We start from the raw sequence: 25,844 nt of genomic DNA on the forward strand, positions 1-25,844 counted from the left end.
TAGTTGCAGCGAGCAGGGGCTACTCTTTGTTGCGGTGCGCGGGCTTCTCATTGTGGTGGCTTCTCTTGTTGCGGAGCAACAGGCTCAGCGGCCGTGGCTCACGGGCCCAGCCGCTCCGCGGCATGGGGGATCCTCCCGGTCCGGGACACGAACCCATGTCCCCTGCATCGGCAGGCGGGCTCTCTCTCGACCACTGCGCTACCAGGGAAGCCCCCAAGGTTATTTTTTAAAGATAGGATTATTTTGAAAATATGCTTGTTCTTAGGATTAAATAATATTTTTAAGTGCTTAACATAACGCCTGGCACATAGTAAGTTCTAATTTGTTAAGTAAAAGAAACAGGGCAATATCAACCTGATTAAGACAGTGTTGGGCGTCACAGTTTAGCCCACACAGCTAAAAGCATTTTAAAAAAGGACAGAGACTGGGGAGAACTAATGTTAAAAGGTAGTTTTAATAAAGCACAGGAAGTCCATTTCACAGACCACTTTAGGTATCCTCACTTTACAGGTGAAACGCCATTCAGCAGGTAAGGACCGTGCATGCAGCAGCCCACCTGAGCCTGGGACTCGCATCATCTCCGAGACAAGCCCTGTCACGGGCATCATTACCCAAGGATGCAGCCCGCCCCTGGGCCACGTCAGCCCCAGTGCTCTAAGGCCTGTCACTGCCTCCCGACAGAAGGAAAGGAAAGCAGACAGACTGACCTGCAGCATTTCCGGTCCGCAGGGAGGAGAGCCCACTGACTGGGGGTGCTGGCTGGCACTCGGTCATGCACCCAGATTTCCTCTGGCAAGAAGAGAGAAGCCTGCAGCACCCCGCCTCCCCACCCCTCCCCCGCCACAGAGCATCTCACCCTCAGAGGACATGCCCATGCCCACCCATGCCAGGTCACCGAGGGAGACGCTGGTGGGTGACCACGGAACAGGAGCCGGCAGCCCTGAGGTCGGAGGTGGAGACGCCCTCCTGTGCACCCCCTGCGAGGTGGCCCGGGCTCCTGCTCGAGGGATGGTCCCAACGGCCCCCCAGGAGTATTCAGAGCGAGAAGGGAGCTCACTGAGAGGGACACAGGAGAGAGTTCTCCTGAATCGGTACCATCTGCCCAGATTTGTCTTCCAAGGCTGTCACAGAGATTGATAAAGGAGAGAAAAAGAAAACCATAAGCTGTACTGCAGTCACAAAGCAGCCAAGAGGCGGGGAACTTTCCTCCCTTTCAATGTACCCAATGTTCACCCCATCTTTACATGTACCACGAAAATCAACTCCCAGACACGGAGTGCAAAGCAAAACAAACAGAACAGGCTTAAGTAAAGGAGGTTGTAAACAGGAGATTTCACTTCGGAGTTGCTTTTTAAAAAGCAGTGGTTTGTCAATTCCTCTTGCTTTTCAAAATAAAGACTATTTACAAAATGTGGGCATCAGTGATTGGTCTTGTTGAGTGCGGGGTAAAAGAGGACGCCGTCCTTGCAGATCTCCAGCCCCAGGCTTGCCGCCGGCCTCGCTTCCGGCCCTCGGGGCACCGGCTCCCCGGGTTCCACGCAGTTTTGCAGCTGCAGGTCCTTGGAGAAGCACACCTCAATCTGCGCAAGGAGCTGCACCTCCTCATCGCCCTGCAATGAGGAACAAAAGACGTCTTAGAATTCAGGTTGGATCATCATTGACGGTTCTATGATCAGCGTGTTTTTGAAGAAAAACAAAAGCGGCGGCTCTGGACCCAGGATCCATGTTCCAGGAGCAGGCCTAGCTCCAGCAGTGCAGTGGGGCTGGGGCCCAAGGCAGCACCTGTGGTCACCATCCAGCCACTCCCCCGCGCCAGGCTGGCGGTGTGAGGGAAGGGACCCCACTTTCAGCTTAGAAATTTACACATCGGTAACGGTGCGTGCAGACACAGCCGGACGCACCGCATCTGCTTCACAGTCCCAGGAGAAGACACGGCTTTTTGTAGATAAATAGGTAAATGAATTTAAGACTTCATCAGCTGACAAAAGAAAGTACAATCCGTCTATGAGTTGGACAGGTAACTACAACTGAAACGTCTGAGACTAACAATGCGAACATGAGAAATGTTTACCTGCAAAATATACCCACACTGCCTCGCCCCTACTGCACCAGCCCTCCAGGACGGAAGCCTTCTTGTTAGGGGGAAGCTGCCAGAAAACAAGCCCCATCCTAGCACGCTGTCAAAAGACAGTTTATTATTTCAAAGAGTGCGCACACACACACACACACACACGCGTGCGCACGCGCCCATGCACACACAGCACAAGCCCGTTTGCACACCCATACATATACCACTCTGCCCTGGGAACTTCACGGTAAGGACAAAGCTCTCAGAAAAATTGAAGTTGTCTTCTTGATGGGGACAGAAAGGAAGACAACATCACACGTCTGACCTGTTTTGGAAGACACTGGACTTTGGGCACGACTCCGTACACACTGACAAGGGCATCTTTAATATCTGAAATCTGAAAATAGATAAAGTGCATTAGAAATGAAACTTCAACAGAGAAAATGAACAGTTCCGTTTTACTCAGAACGAGTGACACGGGTTTCTACTCTCACGAACGCAAACAACCGACAACAGCGTCATCCCCCGAGCTCCCCTGGCTCACAGATAGAACTGGAAGATGCTGGTGAATGAACTGCCCCACCCCCCAAGGAGACGAGGCTGCCCCCTTGGGCTCCCCGCTCCAGACCGGAATCCACACAAGCCGCTCTACAAGGGTCTCCGTTCTCCTTGCTGTCCTGATCCAGGGCCTAGAGGCCGGGTGCTTTTAAAAGCAGAGACTCTCCTGCTGGGAGATCAGAGGTCAGGACCCTGCCTGTGCCGTGCATCACGCTACTTCAGACACCAAACCTCATGCCTCCAGTACAGAGAAGGCACTCAGAAAACATGTGCTGTCACTGTTGCTTTTGCTAGAATCGAAATCAGTTCTCTGAATGTCAAGTTCTGAGCAAGGATGTAAAAAATTCCCTTTATGTACTTAAACAGGAGTCCAGATGAAACCAAGGGGCCGGCAAGCACACTGCCTCACGGCCTCCTGGCAGGATGGACAAAGGGCAGCTGACACTCCTGAAGGGCACTGTTCCCTCTGGTCCCTACTCTCCAGGGAGGGACGAAAATAGCAGATACAAAGAGCAAGACTCAAGTGCAGACTTAGCTCCACCGACTGTCACGAGACCAGAACGATGGTTCAGCATCCAGCCATGGCACCGAACTCAGAATTGCAAAAATCGGTGACTTTCAGGCCTTTTTATATCCTATATCGGGCTTTTTCATAGCCACACCTTCAGGCTTTTTTATATCTGCAAAGGGCCACAGAGCAGAGACTTCAGGCCTGTGGTCTGGCGGCCACCGATGCCAGGGGTGGCCTGGCTGAGCACAAACACAGCTGTGCTCACAGAGGGTCACCCTGGGTGGAAACAACGACCTTCTGTAGAGGCCACCAGCCAACAGGCTCTGCCATGTTTAAACTTCTAGTAGTCTCACGCAACATAGTTATATCATGAAAACAAATTTTCACTTTCTTCCTCAAACTATTATAGAACGGTGGTTTCCAACTACATATTCTACCTGCCTCTTCAGAACCCGGAACACACTTCTCACCGTGAAGTCATCAATCTGCTTCAAGATCATTGGCTTAAGTAGCCTTTAGTTTACACTCAAAACACAGAGGAAAACAAGATTTAAATCAAACCTATTTAGAAACATAGTAGTCAGGTCGGAGGGTCTGGTTTGGGTCGCTTTAAAACCTGAGTGTAGCGCACAGGCTGATGGGACACTTGAACGTGGCCAGGTGTCCCCAGTTAGTGGATACACATTTGATTAAGCTGAAAGCAAGACTTACCTGGTAGTAAGTAGATGGTGTTATCCCCAATTTTTGAAGCGTGCTAAAATTTAAAGTAAAAAAAAAAATAACTATAATGAAGGTCCATTTTCCTTTCTTGTTCTTACCATATTTCACAGTAAAAATGAAGACACTTAAAGGAAAGTGTGTACTTTCTATTACCTGGGGCAATAAATCTGTTGACAAGGGCAGCACATAAATGGTGCTCAGGCCGCCTGGACCTCCCCTTACCCTGGGCGCACGCGTGTCTGATCTGGGCCCCCCTTCCAGCACCAGAACCTCTCGGCAGTGGTCCGGATGGCTGCGACCAACTGGAGCTGCTATCACATAACCACACATCTGCCACGCCTGTCCTAAACGACACTTAGCAATTGATTTGGGATTCTAGCCTTATCCTTACAACCTTGCATTTGGTCAGATCTTTAAAACAGGTTCAATCCCTACAGCCTGGAATCACTTCCTAAAGCACGTGGTTTTAACCAGCTCTAGTGAATGCTAATCACAGTATGATACGGTTAACTTACTAAATGATAGAGTACGGCGTGAAAATATTCTCAGATTAAATAATTCCAAAAATGCTCTGTATCCCCCATCACGGCTCTGGATCATCCCAGCTGTGACCACGTGGAGAAGATGCAGGGACCCCAGGCGCTGACATCATCAGACAGGGGTCTGCCTGAGGGAAACAGGACTCCAGCCGGGCCCTGCCTCCTTCAGTCATGATTTCTGGCAAAAGCATTGACGAGACAGTTTCTCTAGAGACCGCACATCGGTGACCTATGGATCTTTGCTGTGTGGTCCTACAGCAAGCGGGAAGAGGTCCTTGAAGACACACACCCACTGCCCGTCCTTGCGCTGTCACCGTAGGATAAACGCCAGATTTCAAACACTTTATGCCCCCAAATGCAAAACTTCTCAATGATTTTTAAGAATTTATTACAAGTTGCAGTGATATTTTGGATATATTGGGTTAAACGAAATACACTATAAAACCAATGTTTCTTTTTGCTCTTTTTAATTGGGCTACTAGAAAATTTAAAACCATGTATGTGGCTTGAGTTCTATTTCTTTGGGGTAACACTGCTCTAGAGCCCTCCTAGGTTAGGGCATCAAGGAAATACGGCAAAGAGAGAGAGAAATGTTGGGGGAAACCTGGTATCTAGACCAGGATAGAGTACAATTTTTCCTACCGAGTTGATTAGTTTGGCATTAATCCCCTGGTCCATATCTGTGGGTAATCTGAGAGCTTTGGTTCGGTTCAAGATATTTCACATTTTTCCAGGTTTGCTACCTCTATATTATAAATTGAATTTAAAACTGCTACTTTATGATAATGTGTCAGGCTTACCTTTGAGAAAATTACAATCTGTAGTAATGGTTTATAATTAGAGAAAACAGAAGGGATGTTTAAGTTTTGACTCAATTTTAATTTTATGAGTACTAAGAGTTTAGGTTTTCCTTGGAAAAACTGGGAAAGAATAGGATTTCTCTGTGGTTGTTCTATATAGTTTGTTGTTTTTTTTTTTTGCGGTACGCGGGCCTCTCACTGCTGTGGCCTCTCCCGTTGCGGAGCACAGGCTCCAGACGCACAGGCTCAGCGGCCATGGCTCATGGGCCCAGCCGCTCCGCGGCATGTGGGATCTTCCCGGACCGGGGCATGAACCCGTGTCCCCTGCATCGGCAGGTGGACTCTCAACAACTGCGCCACCAGGGAAACCCTCTACATAGTTTTTAACAGACATTGTATTCCCAGGAGTGCCTTTCACTCCGCGGGCCCCTGTGAACACACTCCAGTGATTCCAGAATTCAGCAGCTTTGCACCCGTGTGTATAAAGGTAAAGCCACCGGCATTCAAAAAGCGTTAAGCAGAAGGTCCTTAATAAAGAGCTGCTGGATGAAGGGACGAATTATTCAGATATTTGACTTTAAAACTTTCAGCATGTCGGTTTATTCCCCTTTTCCTGTTTGATTCAATAAAACCTGGGCTGCAAAAAGGAATGAAACTGGGTCATTTGTAGAGACATGGATGGACCTAGAGAGTGTCATACAGAGTGAAATAAGTCAGAAAGAAAAACAAACGTCGTGTAATAACGCATATACATGTGGAATCTAGAAAAATGGTACAGGTGATCTTAGCTGCAAAGCAGAAATAGAGACACAGACGTAGAGAACAAATGTATGGACCCCAAGGGGAAAGGGGTGGGGTGGGAGGAAGTGGGAGACTGGGATTGACGCATATACACTGCTGATACTCCGTATAAAATAGAAACTGATGGGAACACGCTGTACAGCACAGGGAACTCACCCGATGCACTGTGGTAACCTAAATGGGAGGGAAGTCCCAAAGGGAGGGGATACCTGTATGTGTATGGCTGACTCATTTCGTTGTGCAGTGGGACTCATGCTGCTCATGAACTGGGACCGTGAAGTCCGTAGTGGGAAACAGAGGGCACCTTCCTTCCCTCAGGGGCTGGTGGGTGGGAAGCACCCGTGGCTCTCGTGCGCTGGGCGCTGCCCGACACGCCCTGGGCTGCCTCTCCCCAGGACCTCTGCAGTGGGGAAATGTGTTCACAGGGCCTGTTCTTCTGCTTCCAGCACGAAGCCCCTGCAGGACACCCAGGATGTGTAAGAGGCTGCCATTTCTATCACATCCTTAGCGCGGGCACTCAGCCCTGCAGATCCAGAGCTGGAGGTGACCTCGGGCTCCGCGGGCGGCCCCCAGCACCTCACAGCAGCGAGCAGACCCGAGGAGGGAGGAGCTACACGACTGCACGACTGGCCCCCATCAGGAGCCAGGGCGCTGAGCGCCCGATTTCGGGTGTGCCTTGTGGTTCCCCGTCTCCCGAAGGGCGCTCCCCTCCCGCCTTGGCCTGGATCCTTCCCACCCAGATCCCAGCTGTCACTCCGCTCTGATCGCAGTGAGCGGGGTGGGGTGTGGGACGGGGACACGTCCCGTGGAGCCCCCAACGCTGGGGCATCGGAGCAGGTGCAAGGAATCGATGGGGGTGTCCTCGTCTCAAGGAGACGCAAAGGTTCTCCATAGGACTTGGGCGCGCTCTGCTCGGCCCAAGTGAGCTGTGTCACCTCCCGCCACGGCTTTTACACTAGTTCCCGGTTTGTTCTGAGCACCGAGATGAAGGAGAGGAAGAAATGCTGCCTATATGGTGGGCCGGCCTGCCCCCAGCTCCCTGGGTCAAACCTGGCTCTCAGCAGGGCCCTCGCTGTGTTTCCGAGTCCCCAGAGCTCACCCGGGGCCTGATCATCGCTAGGGGTTCAAGGACCTCACCCCGAACCCCCTCCTGCTTGTCGCGGGGCACCAGAGCAAAGACCTAAGGATTCCGGGCGTGCGGGTCTTGCTAATGCAACACGCTTCTGTCAGGATCCACAGCTAAGAGGCGTGCCCCCGTCGGTCTTGCCCACCTCAGGCTCAAGTACGTCTGATGAGCCCCCCGAGGCTCTCAGGCTGCTCTGAGTGGTCAGGGCCCCCAGGCATCTGGAAAGGCTCAGGGGGGGAGTAGCTGTTTCTTGGGGACGACCCCACTGGCCGCTTCCCCGGGTCCCCAGCAGCGGAGGCAGGGATGCTGCTCCAGGGTTGGGGTGACTTGGGAGAGTGGGGCGAGGAAGGCGAGGCTACAGGACCAAGTGACCCACCTGTTCAGGGCAAGCTCCTTAGACAGATCCAGGCTTTTGCCGAAGTATTTCTTCTGGGAATTGAGGGCTTCCAGCTGGGCGGCACAGGTCCCGTGCTTCTCCCACTCATGCTTCCTGTAAGGATGTTTTTAAAAAAATCTCTGGTTAAAAAGTAATGAAACTACCTCCCAGTAAACCGTCTGCATGGGCTCCTCTCTGTGCAGGGCATTCCCAGGCAGGCATGCTGCTGCTTTCACAAAGCGGGAGGGGTAAAGTTCCTCACCTCAACACGGGCAGCTACTCAAAGCCCCCCACCCCCGCTCAGGACTGAGGCCCCTGAACCCAGCACGAGCTCCACGAGCACTCGTCACTGCTCTCCAGGCGTTCCTCTGCTCATCTGCTCCAGTTCGCTTCAACAATTAACAACAAACCCAAGCTGAGAAAAAAGAGAACACCATCGTTCAGGCACCCACAGAATCACATGGCACTGGGCATCCTCCCGGAAAGCCACGGCTTGCCAGCCAGGGGATTTCACAGGAGCGGCTAAACAGCCACTGGCACAGAAAAGGCAGGATCACTAATCACCAACACTGCCTGGGGCCAGCTCCCCACTTGCTTACGGCGTAGACGTCCGTCTACACAGACACCTGTTCTGAAGCAACAGCCCAGCCAAGTGTCTGCGAACAAGCAGCTACCTGTATTCAAGAAAAACACTGCTATCGATCATAACTCCTCACGTTTTATCAACGGTTAAAGTTCTACAAAATGTCTTCCCATTCTTCATTTGATTCTCACAACTCTGCAAAGTGAAAACATTATTGCTGGTTTAGAAACGGGAAAACCGAGGCTCAGAGGGGCTGGCTAGGAACCTGGCTTACCTGCCACCCGGCCAGGTAGCCCCTGACCTGCACCCGACCCCAGGCTCAGGGCCCTTCCCACTGCCTTGCGCTGCCATCCAATCAACTGCTGAACGTAATTTATACCCACTTTAGAATGACTGACAACTTGTCAATTCAGAAGTTAACCATGGTTAGCATGGAAAAACAAAACGGGCATCAGCTTTCCTCAGCTTTATCAGTGATTAATTCATGAAGAGCTCACAAAAAATGTTCATGCAAGCATTCAAGAGGAACCCACATGCAGTCTCCCAGAAACACAATGTAAATGTGCACTAATTCTTTGATAACATCACCCAGAGTGCCAATTCTAAGTGACTGCAATGGCTGTAAGTTACAAGTCTCTCAGACCTAAGAAAGCCATGAGGAAAAATAAAAGTAGATTAAGTAATTAACTTTCTGCATCTAGAATAGCTTCCAGGGTGATGTATTTGATAACTTTCTAAATTCTATGAAGTAGAAAAAGGAGACTCTTTCCAGCTAACTGAACATGTAACTGAATTATGGGTGCCTCAGTTTCTGTAGGACAGGGGCAGCAATTCTAGAACGTCCTGCAGGGGCTGTTGGAGAAGTAAGGGGCTGAGGCTCACAAAGCACGTCACACACGCCCAAACATTCCTAGCCTGCAGTAACAGTCAAGATGTCCACTGCTGTTATTCTTGGAGCAAGTTGTTTTTAAATTTTATTTATTTTTGGCTGCGTTGGGTCTTCGCTGCTGTGCGTGGGCTTCTCACTGCAGTGGCTTCTCTTGCTGTGGAGCACGGGCTCTAGGCACACGGGCTTCAGTAGTTGTGGCTCACGGGCTCAGTAGTTGTGGCTCGTGGGCTCTAGAGCACAGGCTCAGTAGTTGTGGCACATGGGCTTCGCTGCTCCGCGGCATGTGGGATCTTCCCAGACCAGGGACAGAACCCGTGTCCCCTGCATTGGCAGGCGGATTCTTAACCACTGCACCACCAGGGAAGTCCTTAGAGCAAGTTTTTTTAAATTAGTTAATTAATTTTAGTTTATTTATTCTTGGCTGTGTTGGGTCTTTGTTGCTGCACGTGGGCTTTCTCTAGTTGTGGCGAGAGGGGACTACTCTGCTGCGGTGCGCAGGCTTCTCACTGCGGTGGCTTCTCTTGTTGCAGAGCACGGGCTCTAGGCACACGGGCTCAGTAGTTGTGCCCCACGGGCTCAGTAGTTGTGGCTCGTGGGCTCTAGAGTGGAGGCTCAGTAGTTGTGGCTCACGGGCTTAGTTGCTCCGCGGCATGTGGGATCTTCCCAGACCAGGGACAGAACCTGTGTCCCCTGCATTGGCAGGCAGATTCTTAACCACTGCGCCACCAGGGAAGTCTCCCTGGAGCAAGTTTAACTCAATAGACGTTAGAGATAAGAGGATGCTAAAGTCCTGATATTACTGTCGTTCAAAACATCGAATCACACATCTTTTGGAATCGGACACTTTCCATTTAACACGAAATTGTCTGTCACCAATCAGACGCGACTACGGTGTGGCCCTCTCACCCCCAGCAGGCACTTGAGTGACGTCACGTCACCCTCCACCACGGCCTGGCCTGGCCTGTCTCGGGGATGAGAGGCAACGATTCCTGCTGAGGCCCAGGGACAACATCCACAGTGAGGCTGCATCGCCAACCAGGAACGACCAAACTCTCGCTCTTTTTCTTACAAGAATCAAAAAACCAACAAAAATCCTCCTTTGCAGAGGGTCGTGCACGTGGTATTTTTCAGGATGGCTGATAGTGTTAATAGATTTAATCTTAGGGAATTACCTTGAGCACCAAGAGATACCAAGACCCTCTCCTTCGCATATATGAATCTTAATTGAGATTGAAGAGAGAAGTTTTCGGACGTGAGCCTGCCCCTTAAGGACAGGAGAGGCCGGGGTGCCTCCATGGACGCTTTACCACCTGCACACCAAGGCGACCTGGGCCACAGCTACCCAAGTGCAATCACCAGGGAGCCGGTAATGGCAGGGCCACGGGGGCCGAGTCCACATCCAAAGGCATAAATATTCACCAGAGTGCGATATTACCTTTTCCATTTAGAACAACAGTTTTTAAGTGTGTAATTTATCCTGAAAAGGTAAATCATTTTGCCTTTATTAGAACACAAAGTTGAATGTGTGTTCCGCCCACACCATTGGATCAAATCTTGAAGGACTCAGCTCATGGGAAGCCATCTTTGTGTACATTTAGTGATGTGTTCTTAAGCCACTCGACAAAAATCTGATAGACTCTATCACGGAACATCCTAACCACTGGAAATATTCTCTTTTGCTCACTTAGTCACCAAAGACTCTGCTCTGAAGTATACCGTGAAGTGCTATCTGAAAGTTTTTTACTGTTTTTCATGATTTCAACTCATCAAGGCCATAATCTACTTTGAAACCGCTTTCTAAGAACACAGGCCGCACAGAGCCAGCACTGGAGACCTGGACCTCTCGTCTCCCGAACTTTCAGGGGGGCTTCTCTCTTCCCGTGCAGGGGGCACTGCAGCCCCCAGACCCAGACCCACGCGTCCTAAAACACCTCTCCCTGCCACGCACCCTCGAGTGAACTCAAACCGAACACCAGTGAACCAGGGGGCCAGGCGTCACTGTCAGTCCATTTTGTTTCAAAAAGCTTTTCTCCAAATTTAACTCTTCCTGAAGAGTCTACACAAAAAATATTTCAAAGTTAAATTAATCACTTGGGACAAAATCTGACTCACTGTCATGTGAATTATAAATTACCACCCTGCAGTGAGAGAGAAAATGAAGAATTATCTTTGGTTAACGCAATGTAAATAAAAGGAATGTCAACTTTATCTTCTCCAAAAGCAACCATTTAAAAAGGTCTGTTGAATTAAACAGAGCACGTTTCTCCTCAGCTCAGCTCCCGCTGAACTGAGGACACTGGGACGGACGGGGCTCAGCCTCCGTGAAGACCTCACCTTCTCTCCGCCCTGAGTCACAGGAGAGAGGTCATTGTCTTGTGAGGACGTCTTTTTTCTTATCAATTTCAGGACAACAGCACCATTTCCCTGAGAAACATTCTCTCCTGTCTGATTTGGAGCGATGGCATCTTAGATAGGCAAGTATTTGGCTTAATGAAGCCTCAGTAGAGGACGTTTTTAAAACGAAGTCATGAACGATCTAACAGATTAAAAAGCAAGTTTACAAAGTAAATTCTACCTGCCCTCATTTTTTTATCCGTTGAAGACCAGCTCCAAAAATGGCACAGCAGATGAAAGGCCACTCCAGCTTCTGAGCCTTGGGAGACAGGTTCTACATTACCTGTGCTCCCGTAGTTGCATCCGGAACAGCCCCGAAGCTCTCACACCTGTGCTTCAGGCTCGTGACGGCCCCCAGAACTCACTCACCACAAATGGAGGCTGCGGTTAGGAGACGGATGCAGCAGATCAGGCCAGTACATCCTCATGTCTGGCAAAAGGTCCTGTGCAGAGTGACAGCAATAAGAATAAATCGAGGTAGGACCTAACAACTCAAAACCTAGAAGGCAAATCTGAGAAGCTAATGCATAAATAGAACTGAGCTCTGCAAATTAATAACACTCAGGTGAGTAAAGTGATTCTGGGTTTATTTGGCATGGAGTGTTTCTTAAGACATAACTAGATGTGAAATCTGGGGAATCATGAAAGTGTATTTGAAAATACAACTCTGACAGGTGAATGGATAAACAAATTGTGTCCATCCAGATAATGGAATATTATTCAGCACTAAAAAAATTAGCTATCAAGCCATGAAAACACATGGAGGAACCTTAGTACATATCACTGAGGTAGAGAAGCCAACCTGAAAAGGCTACCTACCGTATGATTCCAACTACATGACATTCTAGAAAAGGCAAAACAATGGAGACAGTGAAAGTCAGGGGTTGCCAGGGCTTGAGGCTGGGGAGGGATGAACGGGCTGAGCACAGGGGACTTTTAGGGCAGTGGAACTACTGTGTATGACATTATAACGGTGGATACATGTCATTTCATATTTGTCCAAACCCATAAAAACCACACAACACGAAGAGTGAACCTAACGTAAACTATAAACTTTAGTTGGTAATAAAGTATTAATACTGGCTCATCACTTGTAACACGTGTACCTCACTAACACAGATGTTTGCACTGGGGAACGCTGTACAGGGTAGGGGCATGGGGCGAAGTGTACAGGAACTCTGTCCTTTCCACTTAAATTTGCCGTTTTAGGTTTCTAAAACTGCTCGAAAAAAATAGTGTCTACTAAGGAAATCAAACACAAAATACAAGTTCTCGCTCTCCCTAGAGAAGAGCTTGTCTGGGCTGGGCAGTCTTAGCCCTACACTGGTCAGTCACCCTAAACTGAACAGCGTTCAAGTTTACTTTCCAATTCCCACACACACACGAGGCCAGGAAAGGTTCCATTAAAAAAAGTGTGTAACCAGGCCCAGGATGACCTCACCTTCTCAGTCCTGCCACCACTCCCGCCGTGATGGGTCCTCCCCATCAACCCAGCAGCTATGAACCGATTTCACACACCGCCCCCGACCCCGCACAGCCGGACATCTCCCCGTACGCTGCCCTCCCCGACTGTCTCCATTCCCACCTACCCTCCGCCTGCCCCAAGCTGGCTTCAGCCCCCATAGCCCTCGGGGGAGCAGGGCGACGATACACTTTATTGCCCAAACTAGGCTGCTTTTGTTTGGGACGGATGCTAGATTGGACACTCTGCTACAAAGCAAGTAAAGCGGCACTGTTCTGAACAAAGGGCAGCTGCCGGTCACCTCCTGGCCTGGGCCCGCAAGCCCTCCATCCAGAGGGCCCCCTGCCTTCCCTTCAGGAACCCTGGCTACACTCCTTCGCGAAGCTCCCCTCTGGCTGCTTCTCTGCGTGGCCCTCGTCCCTCCTGCTCTAAACGCCGGGGCTACTGGAGGCTGGTCCCTGCCAGCTCCACACTACCCCATCCGCACTCACGCGTACGCCTTACTGACTGCACTGATGCCGAAGTTCATCTCCAGCTCAGACCTCTCTCCTGACACACTTACCCTACCTGGATGCTTCCAGGGCACTTCAAACTCAATGTGTCCACAGCTGACCCTCGATCCCATCTGCCAAGGCGTGGTCCCCTGGGCCGGGGAAGGAGGCTGACACCCACCTAGTTAGACAAGCCCCCACCCGGAGTCGGTCCTGCCTGCTGCTTCCTCCCCCTCCATCCCCACAGCCTCCGTCTATTCCAGGCTCCTGGCCTCTGGCAGGGACAGAAAAGCCACACTGGCTTCCTTCACTCTCCAGCTTGAATGCTTCCAACGACTTCCCTCTGGGTCTTCATGCAAACGACCCTTAACCAGTACACAGGCTCTGCAGGACCTGGCCCTCAACACTGCCCCGGCCCTCTGCTCACCCCCGCAGCCACACTGGCTTCCCCCCGGTTTCTCAAAAGCTCCGTCCTACCCCGGGGCCTTTGCACATGCTCTTGCCCCAGCCTTCCTCTCCCGTCTCCTGGTTAAGTCGGATTCCAGCCCTCTATCACCTCCTCAGGGGAGCCTGGCCCAGGTCCACTGTCCTAGGCTCTAAGTACTCTCCGCCCAGGCACTCTGCTTGTCACTCTGTGATGTGTGTGCTGGCTCCTGGCTGCAGGCAAGGTGGCCAGAAACCTCGTCCTGCTCTGCTCCCCATGTCCCCAGCCCCTGGCCCGGTGCCCGATACACCGCAGGCACGCAGAACACTGTTACGAGTAAATTAACCTGGATGCCGCTGCAGGATCACAAGACTCTAACCAGGAACATTAGGGGCGGTCGAAGTCAGTCCAGGAAGAGAAAAGTATGTCTGAGGAAAGAGACCTCACCGGGCTTTGGGGCTCCGGCCTCTCAGGCCTCTAGGCTCACAGCACTGAAGGTCCTCATGAGAAGGAAAGAGGAGGAAATAATTCCATTTGGAATCGAACCTGTGATGGGTTTGGAACAATTACCTTGTCCTCCTGGGGGCCACATACTCCTGGAAAGGGTCCGTAATTCTACCCCATGTGTTCAGGGAGGCCTCAGTAGCCGCACAGGCCCTGCCCTGTGAATCCAGGTACTAGTTACCTCGACAGCTGGCTAGTCACACATGAGGGGTTGTCAGCACCCGGTGCAGGGGTGAACACACGCGTGTGCGCGTGTGCGCGTGTAGGTGTGTGTGCACGTGCGCAAGGAGCGTCTGCTACCAACTCTCGTATACCCCAGTGCCAGGAGTCCCTCTGTACCAAGAGCCTTTGTCCTAGAGAGGCCCACCGCTCCCTCGCTGCTCACGGGGCCCACTGAGAAACCCGCCCTGCCCGCAGCCAGCAAGGACAGCCTGGGGGCCACGGCGCCTCTGCAAGCCAGGGCCGGGCACACACGCCTGAGCACACGCCGAGCGGCCGGGGGTCCCGGAGCAGGGATGACGGGCCGCGGGCTGGGGCCAGGGTCACCTCAGTCACTGCGGCGCTTCGGGCCCAGGACAGAGGAGGATTTAAGTAAATGCAAATCGCATTTACCTTGTGGGACTATCTCAGATATCAGTAAATGCTGGTGAATACACCTTAAAGCATGACTTCGAGGGCACACTTAGAGGAGGAATGGATCTATCGGGAGACTGGGATTGACACGTACATGCTGCTCTATTTAAAATGGGTAACCGTAGCACAGGGAACTCTGCTCAATATTATATAGCAACCTAAATGTGAAAAGAATTTGAAAAAGAGTAGACCCATGCGTATGTATAACTGAACCACTTTGCTGTACACCTGAAACTAACACAACATACTTAATCAACTATACTCCAATATAAAATAAAAAGTAAAGAAAAAAGTTAATACCTTGATCTCTTCTGGATTAAAATGCCAGGATCGGTTACATCCTTCACTTTTATCAGGCCTTGAAATTAAAATTGAACAAATAAAGAGAAATTAGTCTTGGTTGGGCTGGTTCCAAACGGCATGAGAAAACATCTGCGTTAAGGTCTGTGGAAAGTCATTCAAAACATCCAGGCACAATGCAAACCGGCCGACTTCCTAGCAGAGGAAGCAAAGTAAACAAGCCGGTAGGGGGCGCCCCGGAGCCGGCCCGGCGGGGATTTCTGGCCGGATTCTGAGTCTGCAAATGTCCACTCATCAGCCACAGTGTGAGAAGAGCATGAGTTCCCGTCTCCTTAAAGGCGACGAGGATTAATGGGACAACATATGTATCGTGCTCAGAAGTGCCTGGTGACGGCTTAAGATTGGCTGGTATGTTTCTTTCAGCACCGAGCACGTGTACCCTCCCGACCTGCGCATGTGACGCCGTCCTCACGTGTCTAATTCTGGACGTGTCAACTCTCAGCCTCCACCTGCAGCTGACATCATGAGGGACCAAACCTGCTTTCTCCAGGGTCGGCAGGCCAGCCCAGCAGCCGAGACCAGCCCCGCTCCCACAGCGCTGGGTGCCGTCCCCCAGCTCAAGGACAGCCGAGGACGTGAGCAAAATCCCAGAAACCCAAAGGTGGGATGAGGCCAGGTCCTCAGGCCCCGGTTTAATTTGCTTCCTGCTGACCCCTGTCCCTGAGGAGCAGCCCAGCACGAGCCAGAATGTCCCTCCTCTCGGGGAGAAGGGGGACCAGGCCGATCCCTTTGGGCAAATTAGCACACATAGTTTAACATCACAAATATACACACATACAACAAAAAAATAAACTAAACAAAATGCAGGCAAAACCAGAAAAATAAATTTGGGTGTCTGTGAAGTACGTATACTATACATACACATCATATATATGTAATATACACACATTTATTTATTTATTGTTATGCATTTAGTTATTGGCCCCAAAAGAAAATAAGAAAATTAAGATTTAGTGATCTAAAATATACTGAGAATCCTTAAATGCATATTTAAACTAGACTGTTACTGTTCTATCAAAACAGAACTCAAGTACAACAGAAGTAGGGTTATGTTAGAAAGACTAAAGATGTTTTTCAATAAGGATCTGGTCCATTGAGTAAACTCCTAACAGAAATCGCAAGTATACGCATCGGGATCAGACTCAAGCTAGATCTCCAGGTCAACCAGCTTCTGAGGCTGCTGAAGTTTTAAACGCATGAAGTACTTGCCATAATCCGTGTATGGTCCAGTAATCTGGGGGGTCTTTGCAGTGGTTCTTAACTTCCTATGGAGAAAAGACAGAGAAGACAACTGGTTTGTTGTTTGTTAAATACACTTAACAACCTTCCTTTCTTCTGACAAATATCAGTGAGATCCAATACACGACTAACACGAAATAAGTTCCGTGGTAATCTACCATAAGCAATATTCATGAGAATACCACGGGGAGGGGGGCGGCTGGATATTTCATTGGAAATGAGTGAACCAACGATTTGGAAACCAGAATTTAATAGCTACTTTTGTTCTTTTTATGTGCTTGAAAATTAAGTCAATCTGATGGATACACTCTTACTTACCCATGAATAATTTTCTTGTCATACAATCAAAAATGAGAACAAGAGGCTGACGGTATCCTGCTAAACTCAAGTTTGTTCAGGCACCAGGCCCAAATACAACAGTGGAATAATAAGTATTGAAAATCTGGAGCCAAGAAAAATGCCAAGGTGAGAATAGGAGCATATCCTTAACATTAAAGATAAACTCTAGAGATAAAAATCTCAGTGTAACACGTTTTAGGGACCTACAAATTGTTTAGCTAAAATGGGGTTTTTCCAAAACAATAATCACCTCAGCTATCAGGCAGTGGGTCAGAACCCAGGCCCAGTAGCCCCGCAGTGAATAAGCAAATGAATAGTACATGCCGGGTATGGTGAGGAGTGCTGAGGCATCCAGCTGACGTGCAAGCCCCTCCTGTTTGAATCACCTTTTGATGTAGGGAGGCTGCTGCTTTTTACGGCTGGTCTGGAAATGAGGGCAGGCCTGGTTTAGGTGCCTGAAATGTCTGATGTGAGGCTACAGAACAAGGGGACAGAGGGCGGGAGGACAAAGTGTGGGATCAGAGCAAGAGGTCGTGAACTTCATCTCATCCCCAAGGAAACCACATGCAAAGCAGGCGGGCCCTTTCCCACAGTGCGAGGCTGGGGACGGGGAGACAGGCCCCGCTCGGGGAGACAGGCCCCAGCGGGGATCTTCTACCCCAGCTCTACACCCAGCGTCTCAGATGAGCCTTTACGGGGGGAACTGAGGTCAAGGTGCCGCTTCCTTTCCCGCGTCAGCAAGCATTCGTGAGGGGCCGTGCTGAGCACTGAGGACAGACCTGTCCCTGCACCTGTGACGCGTACATCGCTCACAGGGGCAGGAGCCCAGAGACGGCACTGTCCCCGGGATGACACTTGACTGGGATAGCAGGACCCTTATCATGGCCGCCCTGGATCAAAATGAATCCCCTAACAATGATATTTTGCTAGTAATTGATTTTTTTCATCTCATTTCTGAAGCCTCAAGGCAGGAATGCACTTCCATGAATATTTAGTCAGCACACGGGAACACCCACAAGTTTCGTCCCAGGCCCTGAAGGCAAATCTCCCAGTGTTACCCAGGGTAGGAGCTCCACACACAGGTCCTTCCTGAAGGAACCCACGGCTCCCATGCGTCCTCACTACGTAGGAGTGAGAGCTAGATTCCCAACAAAACTGAAAACAGCTTACAGGCAACTCCATTCTACCCACCGCCAACTGTCCTCCCCACCCTGGAGCAAAGAACCAGCACCAGAGGGAGAAAGACACAGGAAGTTGTAAAGTTTGGGAAACTAAAACCAGAGCAGTCTAATACAGTAAGAGATCCCCTGTTAGAAATGAGTTTCCAGGGGCAGCGTGGTGGCTGCCAGGGGCGGGGCTGGTGAAATGGGGAGAGAGATGCTCCTCAGGGGGTACAAACCTCCAGTTATAAGATGAACAAGCCTGGGGATCTAACGAACAGCACGGTGATCACAGCGAATAATGCTGTTTCACGCACTTGAACGCTACGAAGAGAGCAGACCTCAAATGTTCTCACCACAAGAAAGATGTGGTGGCCGTGTGATGGGGGGGTGGTAGCTAATGCTATGGTGATGAGGCTTTGCCATTTACACATGTCTCCGCCTCCCAGCACTTACGAAAAGGCCTCAAAATTGAGAATTTTCAAGTCAAAATTTCAGAAACACTGTCAAAAAAATTAGGGCCAGCTGAGCAATATGATGAAACGACTTTAGAGTCGTGGCACCAATACCAGGATCGGCGCGACAACTGCCCCCAAGATGGACGGGGGCGGGACACGGCCCGCAGGCAGCAGGAGGGGCGCCAGCTGGCTGCGCTCGGGACAGAGCCTCTGCAACACGCTCTACAAGGACAAGGGCACCAGGCGAGGCAGGGCCAGACGGAGGCCACCCTGAAGGAGGGAAGGCGCCATCTGTGCCAAGCGGAGCAAAGGAGGCCGGCAAGGTTCTGGCGGAGACATTTTAACGAGACTTGCGATAGTGGACGAAGGGGACAGGTCAAGGCCTGTCCCCGGAGGGCATGCTGAAGTCCTAACCGCAGGCCTTTCTGTATGTGACTTTATCTGGAACAGGGTCTCTGCAGGTGTCATCAAGTTAAGAGGAGGTCAGACTGGAAGAGGGTAGGCCCTCAGTGCAATCCCTGGGGTTCCTATAAGAAACAGACACACGGGGGCTTCCCTGGTGGCGCACTGGTTGAGAATCTGCCTGCCAATGCAGGGGACACAGGTTCGGGCCCTGGTATGGGAAGATCCCACATGCCGCGGAGCTACTAGGCCCATGAGCCACAACTACTGAGCCTGTGCGTCTGGAGCCCGTGCTCCACAACAAGAGAGGCCGCGATAGTGAGAGGCCCGTGCACCGCGATGAAGACTGGCCCCCGCTCACCACAACTAGAGAAAGCCCTCGCACAGAAACGAGGAGCCAACACAGCCATAAATAAATTAATTTTTTTTTAAAAAAGGAATGGAAAAATAAAAAAAGATACAGACACACGGATGGAGACCACGGCGTGGAGGCGGGGCAGAGGCTGTGCTTACAAGCCAAGGAGCGCCGGCACCGCCACAAGCCAGGAAGAGGCCTGGAGCACATTCTCTCTCGAAACTTCTGGAAGGGCCTTGCCGCACCTTGCTTTCAGACTTCGGGCCCCCAGAACTGGGAGGATACATTCGTGATGCCTGAGCCAGCCCCTGCTGTCTGTGGGCCTGTGTCACCGCCCCCAGAACCTCGCGCAAGGCCCTCCCCGAGGGATGGTCTCCGGCCGGGAAGGCGCCGCCTTGTGAGGCAGGACAGGCTGGGAGGTTCCGTCAGCAAGAGGCGCTTGGCGAGAAAACCTGCTGGGCAACCTCCTCTTCACCGGGGGTGGGGGGGGGGGGTGGGGGGGGTCACTGGTCAGAGGGGCCGGTCGAGGCAGAACTCACCTTGCACACTGTCGCAGGCCAGTGGTGAACCATAATTAGTTTATGCCACTCATGGCTGTCACTGTTAAAAGACAAGGGACGTATTTTTCAGGAGCTTTTTAAAAAGTTACACAAAGATCAATTCATCCATCCACTCACGCCTGCGTTCATTCGGGGAACACGGGGCGCCCGCCGCAGGCTCGGCGCTGCGGCTGCGCACGCGGCCCTGACACGGCTGGGGGGCCGGGTCCCTACCGTCCCGCAGCGCACCTGCCAGTGAGGGGGACGACGGCCGTGCCGAAGGAGGACGCGCGGGGACGCACGGGGACGCACAGCGCCGAGGGCCAAGGACTGTGACTAAGGAGGACGGCAGGCCTGCCCTGCCAGGTGGGGAGAGGGTGGAGATTCTGGATCAGGCAGCCAGGAGGGGCCCCGCTGAAGGGGAGCAGGGAGCGGCAGTGAGGGAATGAACCAGAAGGCGCCCTTCCCTCAGGTGTTCACGTGGTGCAGACACAGACCCCTTACCCCTCGGCAGCATTTGTGAGACCCAGAAGCCTGAAAACAGAATGGTTTTCGTAGCTCACATGGCCACAGGACACCACCTAGGGTGGCACGCGACGCTGCTGTCACCACCCCACCCGCCGGGAATCTTGTTCATTCTCTGCAGGATGGGTGACATCTGATCCTAGGGGCCCCTTCCCACGCCCCCGTGAGACCCACCCGTCCCTCCCTGAGACTCCATGAGGGGTCGCGGAGTAGCATTCACACGGGGACCCTCCCTCCCACCAGGTGTGCAAGGCTCAGCACACACAGAGACAGAGGCAGAAAGACCGGCTTGTGAAAATACTCGCTGTACAGACGGAAAACAGCAGCAGCAACAGGGGATACAACTCGAGCAGACACGTAATTCAGGATAAATGCATTTTTAGAAGCAAAGGCTCAACAGCAAAACAGTACTAAGTTCTTACACATTCGTTTTGTAAATAGTTGAGTACTGCTGAATAAGTAGAGAATTCACGATATTTCGAAACTTTTTTCAGTCTGAACTAATGAGCAAGTGCTCAGTACAAGAGAAAAGAGAACTGCAGCATGAGCATTAGAGCTGGGAGAAGCATTAGAAGAGGTTTTTTTTTTTTCTGGGTACGAAAACCTTATTTCACATAGGTGGAAACTGAGGCTGGAAGGTCAGGCAGAGGCCGGGAAAACTAGACCAGCAGTATGCAGTTTACAATAAAACTACCAAGACTCACAACGTCTGTCACACAATAACCACCTACCACCCAGAGAGAAACATCCTCCCAAGGCGGCGGAGGTGCTGACTGTGCTGTAAAGAGAAAGGCCCACTAAGCAGAGAAAGAGGACCTGGGAAAACACCCGCTGACCCGTGAGGCCCTCAGGGTCTGAATCACCCGCATGTTCTCGAAACCATGCCTTGCTCGCCAATTGTATCAGTGGCATGAATCGCGAGAATCAGCTGGAGGTGACCACATACTACAGCCTAACGTCTTCGCTAACATGTATTGATTACTATCGGGCAGACATGGTTATAAGCACATTCTGTACTTTAACTGATGTCTCCTGGCACCAAGGCTAGGAGGCAGGTGCTGTTACTCTCTCGACTTTAGGATGAATGACCTTGATGGAGAGCTCCAAGGTCCTACATCTGGATATGAGCTAGCAGTTCATACTCAACCCGTGCACCGCACTACCTCTCCGATGATACACTCTTAACTTGACATCAACAATTAGTTAATTAATGGAGCTCTTTTTCAGAAAATACACTTCCTGGGAAAACTGAAATTTAATGGTACTTTTTAAAGTGATAAAACAGCAACGGCGGTTCACTAAAAAAGAAAAACAATTTACACTCCCACCAACAGTGCAAGAGGGTTCCCTTTTCTCCACACAGCCACTATGGAGAACAGTATGAACTTCCCTTAAAAAACTAAAAATAGAACTATCATATGATCCATCAATCCCACTACTGGGCATATACCCAGGGAAAACCATAGTTCAAAAAGACACACACACCCCGATGTTCACTGCAGCATTATTTACAATAGCCAGGACATGGAAGCAACCTAAATGTCCATCGACAAACAAATGGATAAAGATGTGGTACATATATACAATGGAATATTACTCAGCCATAAAAAGAAACGCAGTTGGGTCATTTGTAGAGATGTGGATGGATCTAGAGACTGTCATACAGAGTGAAGTAAGTCAGAAAGAGAAAAACAAATATCGTATATTAATGCATATATGTGGAATCTAGAAAAATAGTACAGATGAAGCTATTTGCAAAGGAGAAATAGAGACACAGATGCAAAGAACAAACGTATGGACACCAAGGGGGGAAGAAGGGGGTGGGATGAATTGGGAGACTGGCATTAACATATATACACTACTATGTATAAACTAGATAACTAATGAGAACCTGCTGTATAGCACAGGGAACTCTACTCAGTGTTCTGCACTGACCTAGATGGGTGGGATGGGGGGTGGGGTGGGAGGGAGGTCCAAGAGGGAGGGGATGTGTGTATACATACAGCTGATTCACTTCTTCGTCGTACAGAAGAAACCAACGCAACGTTGTAAAGCAGCTATACCCCAATTTTTTTAAAAAAGAAAACTGACCTTTTCCCAGGCCTGCGAAGTTAAGTATGAAATCCTTCTGTTAACTGAAGCATTACCCAAATAAAACAGAAGAAAATTAAAATCTGGTTCTCAAATCTCGGTCTCCACTACATTAGTAAAATGAGACTCCTCTCCCAGACAGCCTGTTTGCCCCGTACACTGTCAGCTGCAACAGAAAGGATGGAAAGAGGGAACGAGAGGGAGCGGAGGAAGGGCGAAAGAAACCTGGAAAGAGGAACCACGACCACCTCACCAGGATACCGGACCCTGGACGGAAAGCGTGCGCGCCAGGCCTCCAGGAGACGCTCGGTGGCTCCGGGCACCCGTGTCCCCCTGCAGGCCCTCCCGTCCCCCCGCGCCCCTCCGCAGCTCACCTCCTCCAGAGCCCGCGCGCGCCGCCCAGGCAGCACAGCGCCAGGCACAGGGCGCCCAGGCGGGCCGCGGGCTTCATCGGCCGAACCCGGCGGAGGACCCCGCAGGGGTACCAAGGCGCGGCCTTCCGAGGGCGAGAGGCCTTGTCCAGCGCCAGGCCCTGCGCTTCCCTAAAAAGGGGCAGATTTCCTTAAGCCGACCGTGCACCGGGCCGGCGGCCACCGAACAACGCGGCCAACCCCTGCCCACGGCCGAGGACGCGGCGGGCCCCCGAGAGGCGCCGGAACCCCGCCCGCCGACCACCGGGAGCCCGATGGGCTCCGCCACCTCACCGGGACCTCCAGGCGCACAGCAGTCCCAGCCCGCGCGCAACGCGACCCTCGCCGAGACCCTCGCCTGGACCCCGCGGCCCAAGCCGAGCCCTGCTTGTTTCCGCCCCGGGCGCCTGACGTCACGCCCCCAGCCCGGGACCAGCCCACAGCCTCGGACTCGCCCAGGGCGCCCCAACGCCACGCCCCTGTGCGACGGACGCGCGCCCGGCTGGCGAACACGCCAAGTGAGGCCCCGACGCCACGCCCCTTCTGGAGGACACGCCCCTTCTGGAGGACACGCCCCCATCGGGAGGACGAGCCCCCATCCGGAGGACAAGCCCCCGGCCCAGGTCAGTCCTTCTGCCCCTTTGCTTCTTTGACGCGGCTTCCCTTTCGGTCTAGTTCCCGGCCGCCGTTGGCCCGGGCCCGTGAAGTCGACTTTAAAGCTACCTTCTCTGTTGTCCTCGTTGCCGCGGCCCCTCCTCCCGGCGTTGAGCTGCCCGGGAGCCGGTGCGGTCAGGGCCAAGTGGCCAGCCCGTCAAGGAGTGGGACAGTGTGTGGAGACAGCGGCTTGGGGCCGCAGAAAAGTGCGGGGAGGAGGCTGCTCCCTTGGGGCCAGGCTGTCTTCAAGGAGGTGCGACCCTCGGGACCCAGCAGGCAGAGAGGCGCGTGTGCCATGTCCTCCCCACCACAGGGGTGTTAGGGGCAGCCCTCGATCCCCGGGCAATCATGTCTGACCAGCTCCAAGACCGCAGAGGGCCCCCCTACCGTGACCCCACGCGATTCCCTTGGTCTCTGCTCCGTTCACATGGGCCCCGCTGTGTGCAGCACTTCACAGACTTAGAGCTGCAGGACCGTCGGGGCTGAGCCTGCCCCCAGGAGCAACGGGCAAGGGCAAATCAAGCCTGTGCCGGCTCCCTCCTCCAACCACACGGGGAATGTCCTGGGTCTAAGAACCAGGGAAGTGCAGATCCATCAAAGCGATGCTCAGTTCCATGGGCGGGGGAGAGCGGGCGGTAGTGGACTCCTGTATGACCGCCTGCCCACCTCTGCCACATCCTGCGCAGTCCTGTATCCACACTCCTCCTCCTGCATCCTCAGAAACTAACCCTCAGAGATTGCGCCTGGCCCCTGGGTTCTCTGTGGCTCTGTCAACTTTCCCTTTCCCCTCTACTGCCAAGGGGTGGGCAAACCAAGTGGGACCGTAGGTGCCCTCCCAGGTACAAAAGCCTTTCTGGGTCCCCATTTCTTGTTTGTAGCAAAAGGCTTCAGCCTCCTAGACCTTCCCTGAGCTCCAAAGGGTGGATTCAAGCAGTTACTAATTAGGGAAGTGAAGGAACACAGAGACAGAGGAAAAGCAGTGCAGCGATAAAGCAGAGTCCTAGTTCCTCCTCAAGGGATAAACATATATATACACACACATATGTATATATGTATCGATATATCTTTCTCTACAGGAACTAGGGCCGCCACCCAGGTGGAGGACGGTAACTTCAGGCTGAGCACAAGATTCCTGGCGCCCCGCCCTGTTACCTCATCAATCAGAAGAAGCCACACACCCCGCAGCCCTCACCCCAAATTTTGCCTATAAAAACTCTTCCCCGAAAACCATTGGAGAGTTCAGGGTTTTTGAACACAAGCTGCCTGTTCTCCTTCCTTAGTTCTGCAATAAACCTTTCTCTGCTTCAAATTCCCATGTTTGGGTCTGTTTGGCCTCACTGCATCGGACAACGGTGGCTCTACAGTTAGGTGTGGATCTAATTAGGTCACTCCCCTGGAAAAACTTTCTGGGTCTCCCCACTGATCTCTGTTTTGTTTTGTTTTTTGCGGTACGCGGGCCTCTCACTGTTGTGGCCTCTCCCGTTGTGGAGCACAGGCTCTGGACACGCAGGCTCAGTGGCCATAGCTCACGGGCCCAGCCGCTCCGCGGCATGTGGGATCTTCCTGGACCGGGGCACGAACCCGTGTCCCCTGCACCAGCAGGCGGACTCTCAACCACTGCGCCACCAGGGAAGCCCTGGTTTTTGTTTTTTATGGCCATGCAGCATGCAGGATCTTAGTTCCCTGGCCAGGGATCGAACCCGCGCCCCCTGCAGTGGAAGTGTGGAATCTTAACCACTGGACCACCAGGGAAGTCCTTCCCATTGGTCTTTGGATGAGCATCAAAGTTCTTAGACTGCTCGGACCTCACAGCTCAGCGGACCAGATCGCTGTGCAGGACAGAAGTGCACATCCATCCCAGAGGCCCTGGTTCCATCCACCCCACAAACGCTGGCCTTGTCATTCCTCAGCCACTGTCTCTGCTAAGATGCTCGCCTCACACCATCCCCATCCCCACATGCTACCCTAGTTAATGCCCATTCGTATTTACGTTTTGAGTAAAATATGCCTTCCTCAGGTTCCTCTGCCATCCAGGACTGTCCAAGTACACGGCTTGTTACTCACCCACATAGTACACACCACTGTTTGAAATGAAATATGTGTGTGATTATTCCATTCACTTCTGTCTTTCCCTGTAGACTGCAAGTCAACACTCATATCTAGTTTACTCACCACCGAGTCCCCACTGCCTGGCACGATGGATGGCAAGTAGTAGGTGCTCAGTAAAATAGCGCCTATGGATGGAATGCATGAGCTCCTCCATGGTCTTATGCAGCGTTGTGCCTTTCTTGCCTTCCCCGTTTCTCCAACTGCTTGCCTCTTTCAGGCTCCTTTAACCACTTCCTCTAAACAACCTAGGCACACCCCACAATTCTGTCCTCTTCCCTCTCTTTTGTTTTAGGCTAAAAATATCCATTTCTTAAAACAAAATCA

General features: G+C 51.8%; 1 protein-coding gene across 3 annotated transcripts; it reads right to left on the reverse strand.

The window, feature by feature from the left end:
* Window positions 1-435: 435 nt before the first annotated feature.
* On the reverse strand, window positions 436-25,652 carry RNASET2 (ribonuclease T2). 3 transcript variants are annotated; one of them, XM_022561001.2, is made up of 10 exons: window positions 23,052-23,176; window positions 22,722-22,889; window positions 19,732-19,792; window positions 16,449-16,504; window positions 15,180-15,237; window positions 11,735-11,808; window positions 7,500-7,613; window positions 3,849-3,891; window positions 2,394-2,465; window positions 436-1,610 (listed from the first exon to the last, which is right to left on the reverse strand). In XM_022561001.2, exons 2-10 carry the CDS (start codon window positions 22,796-22,798, stop codon window positions 1,419-1,421), a joined length of 747 nt encoding a protein of 248 aa, XP_022416709.1. In that variant the 5' UTR covers window positions 22,799-22,889; window positions 23,052-23,176; the 3' UTR covers window positions 436-1,418. The 3 variants fall into 3 exon arrangements, with proteins under 3 accessions (XP_022416709.1, XP_022416719.1, XP_089778374.1); XM_022561011.2 differs by lacking the exons at window positions 22,722-22,889; window positions 23,052-23,176 and adding an exon at window positions 25,584-25,652; XM_089922248.1 differs by lacking the exon at window positions 23,052-23,176 and having other exon boundaries at window positions 22,722-22,918.
* Window positions 25,653-25,844: the final 192 nt, after the last annotated feature.

The sequence above is a fragment of the Delphinapterus leucas genome, chromosome 12 (genome assembly GCF_059928025.1).
Source record: "Delphinapterus leucas isolate spDelLeu-1000000601 "Yukka" chromosome 12, BTC_Dleu_Yukka2, whole genome shotgun sequence".
Taxonomy (NCBI): domain Eukaryota; kingdom Metazoa; phylum Chordata; class Mammalia; order Artiodactyla; family Monodontidae; genus Delphinapterus; species Delphinapterus leucas.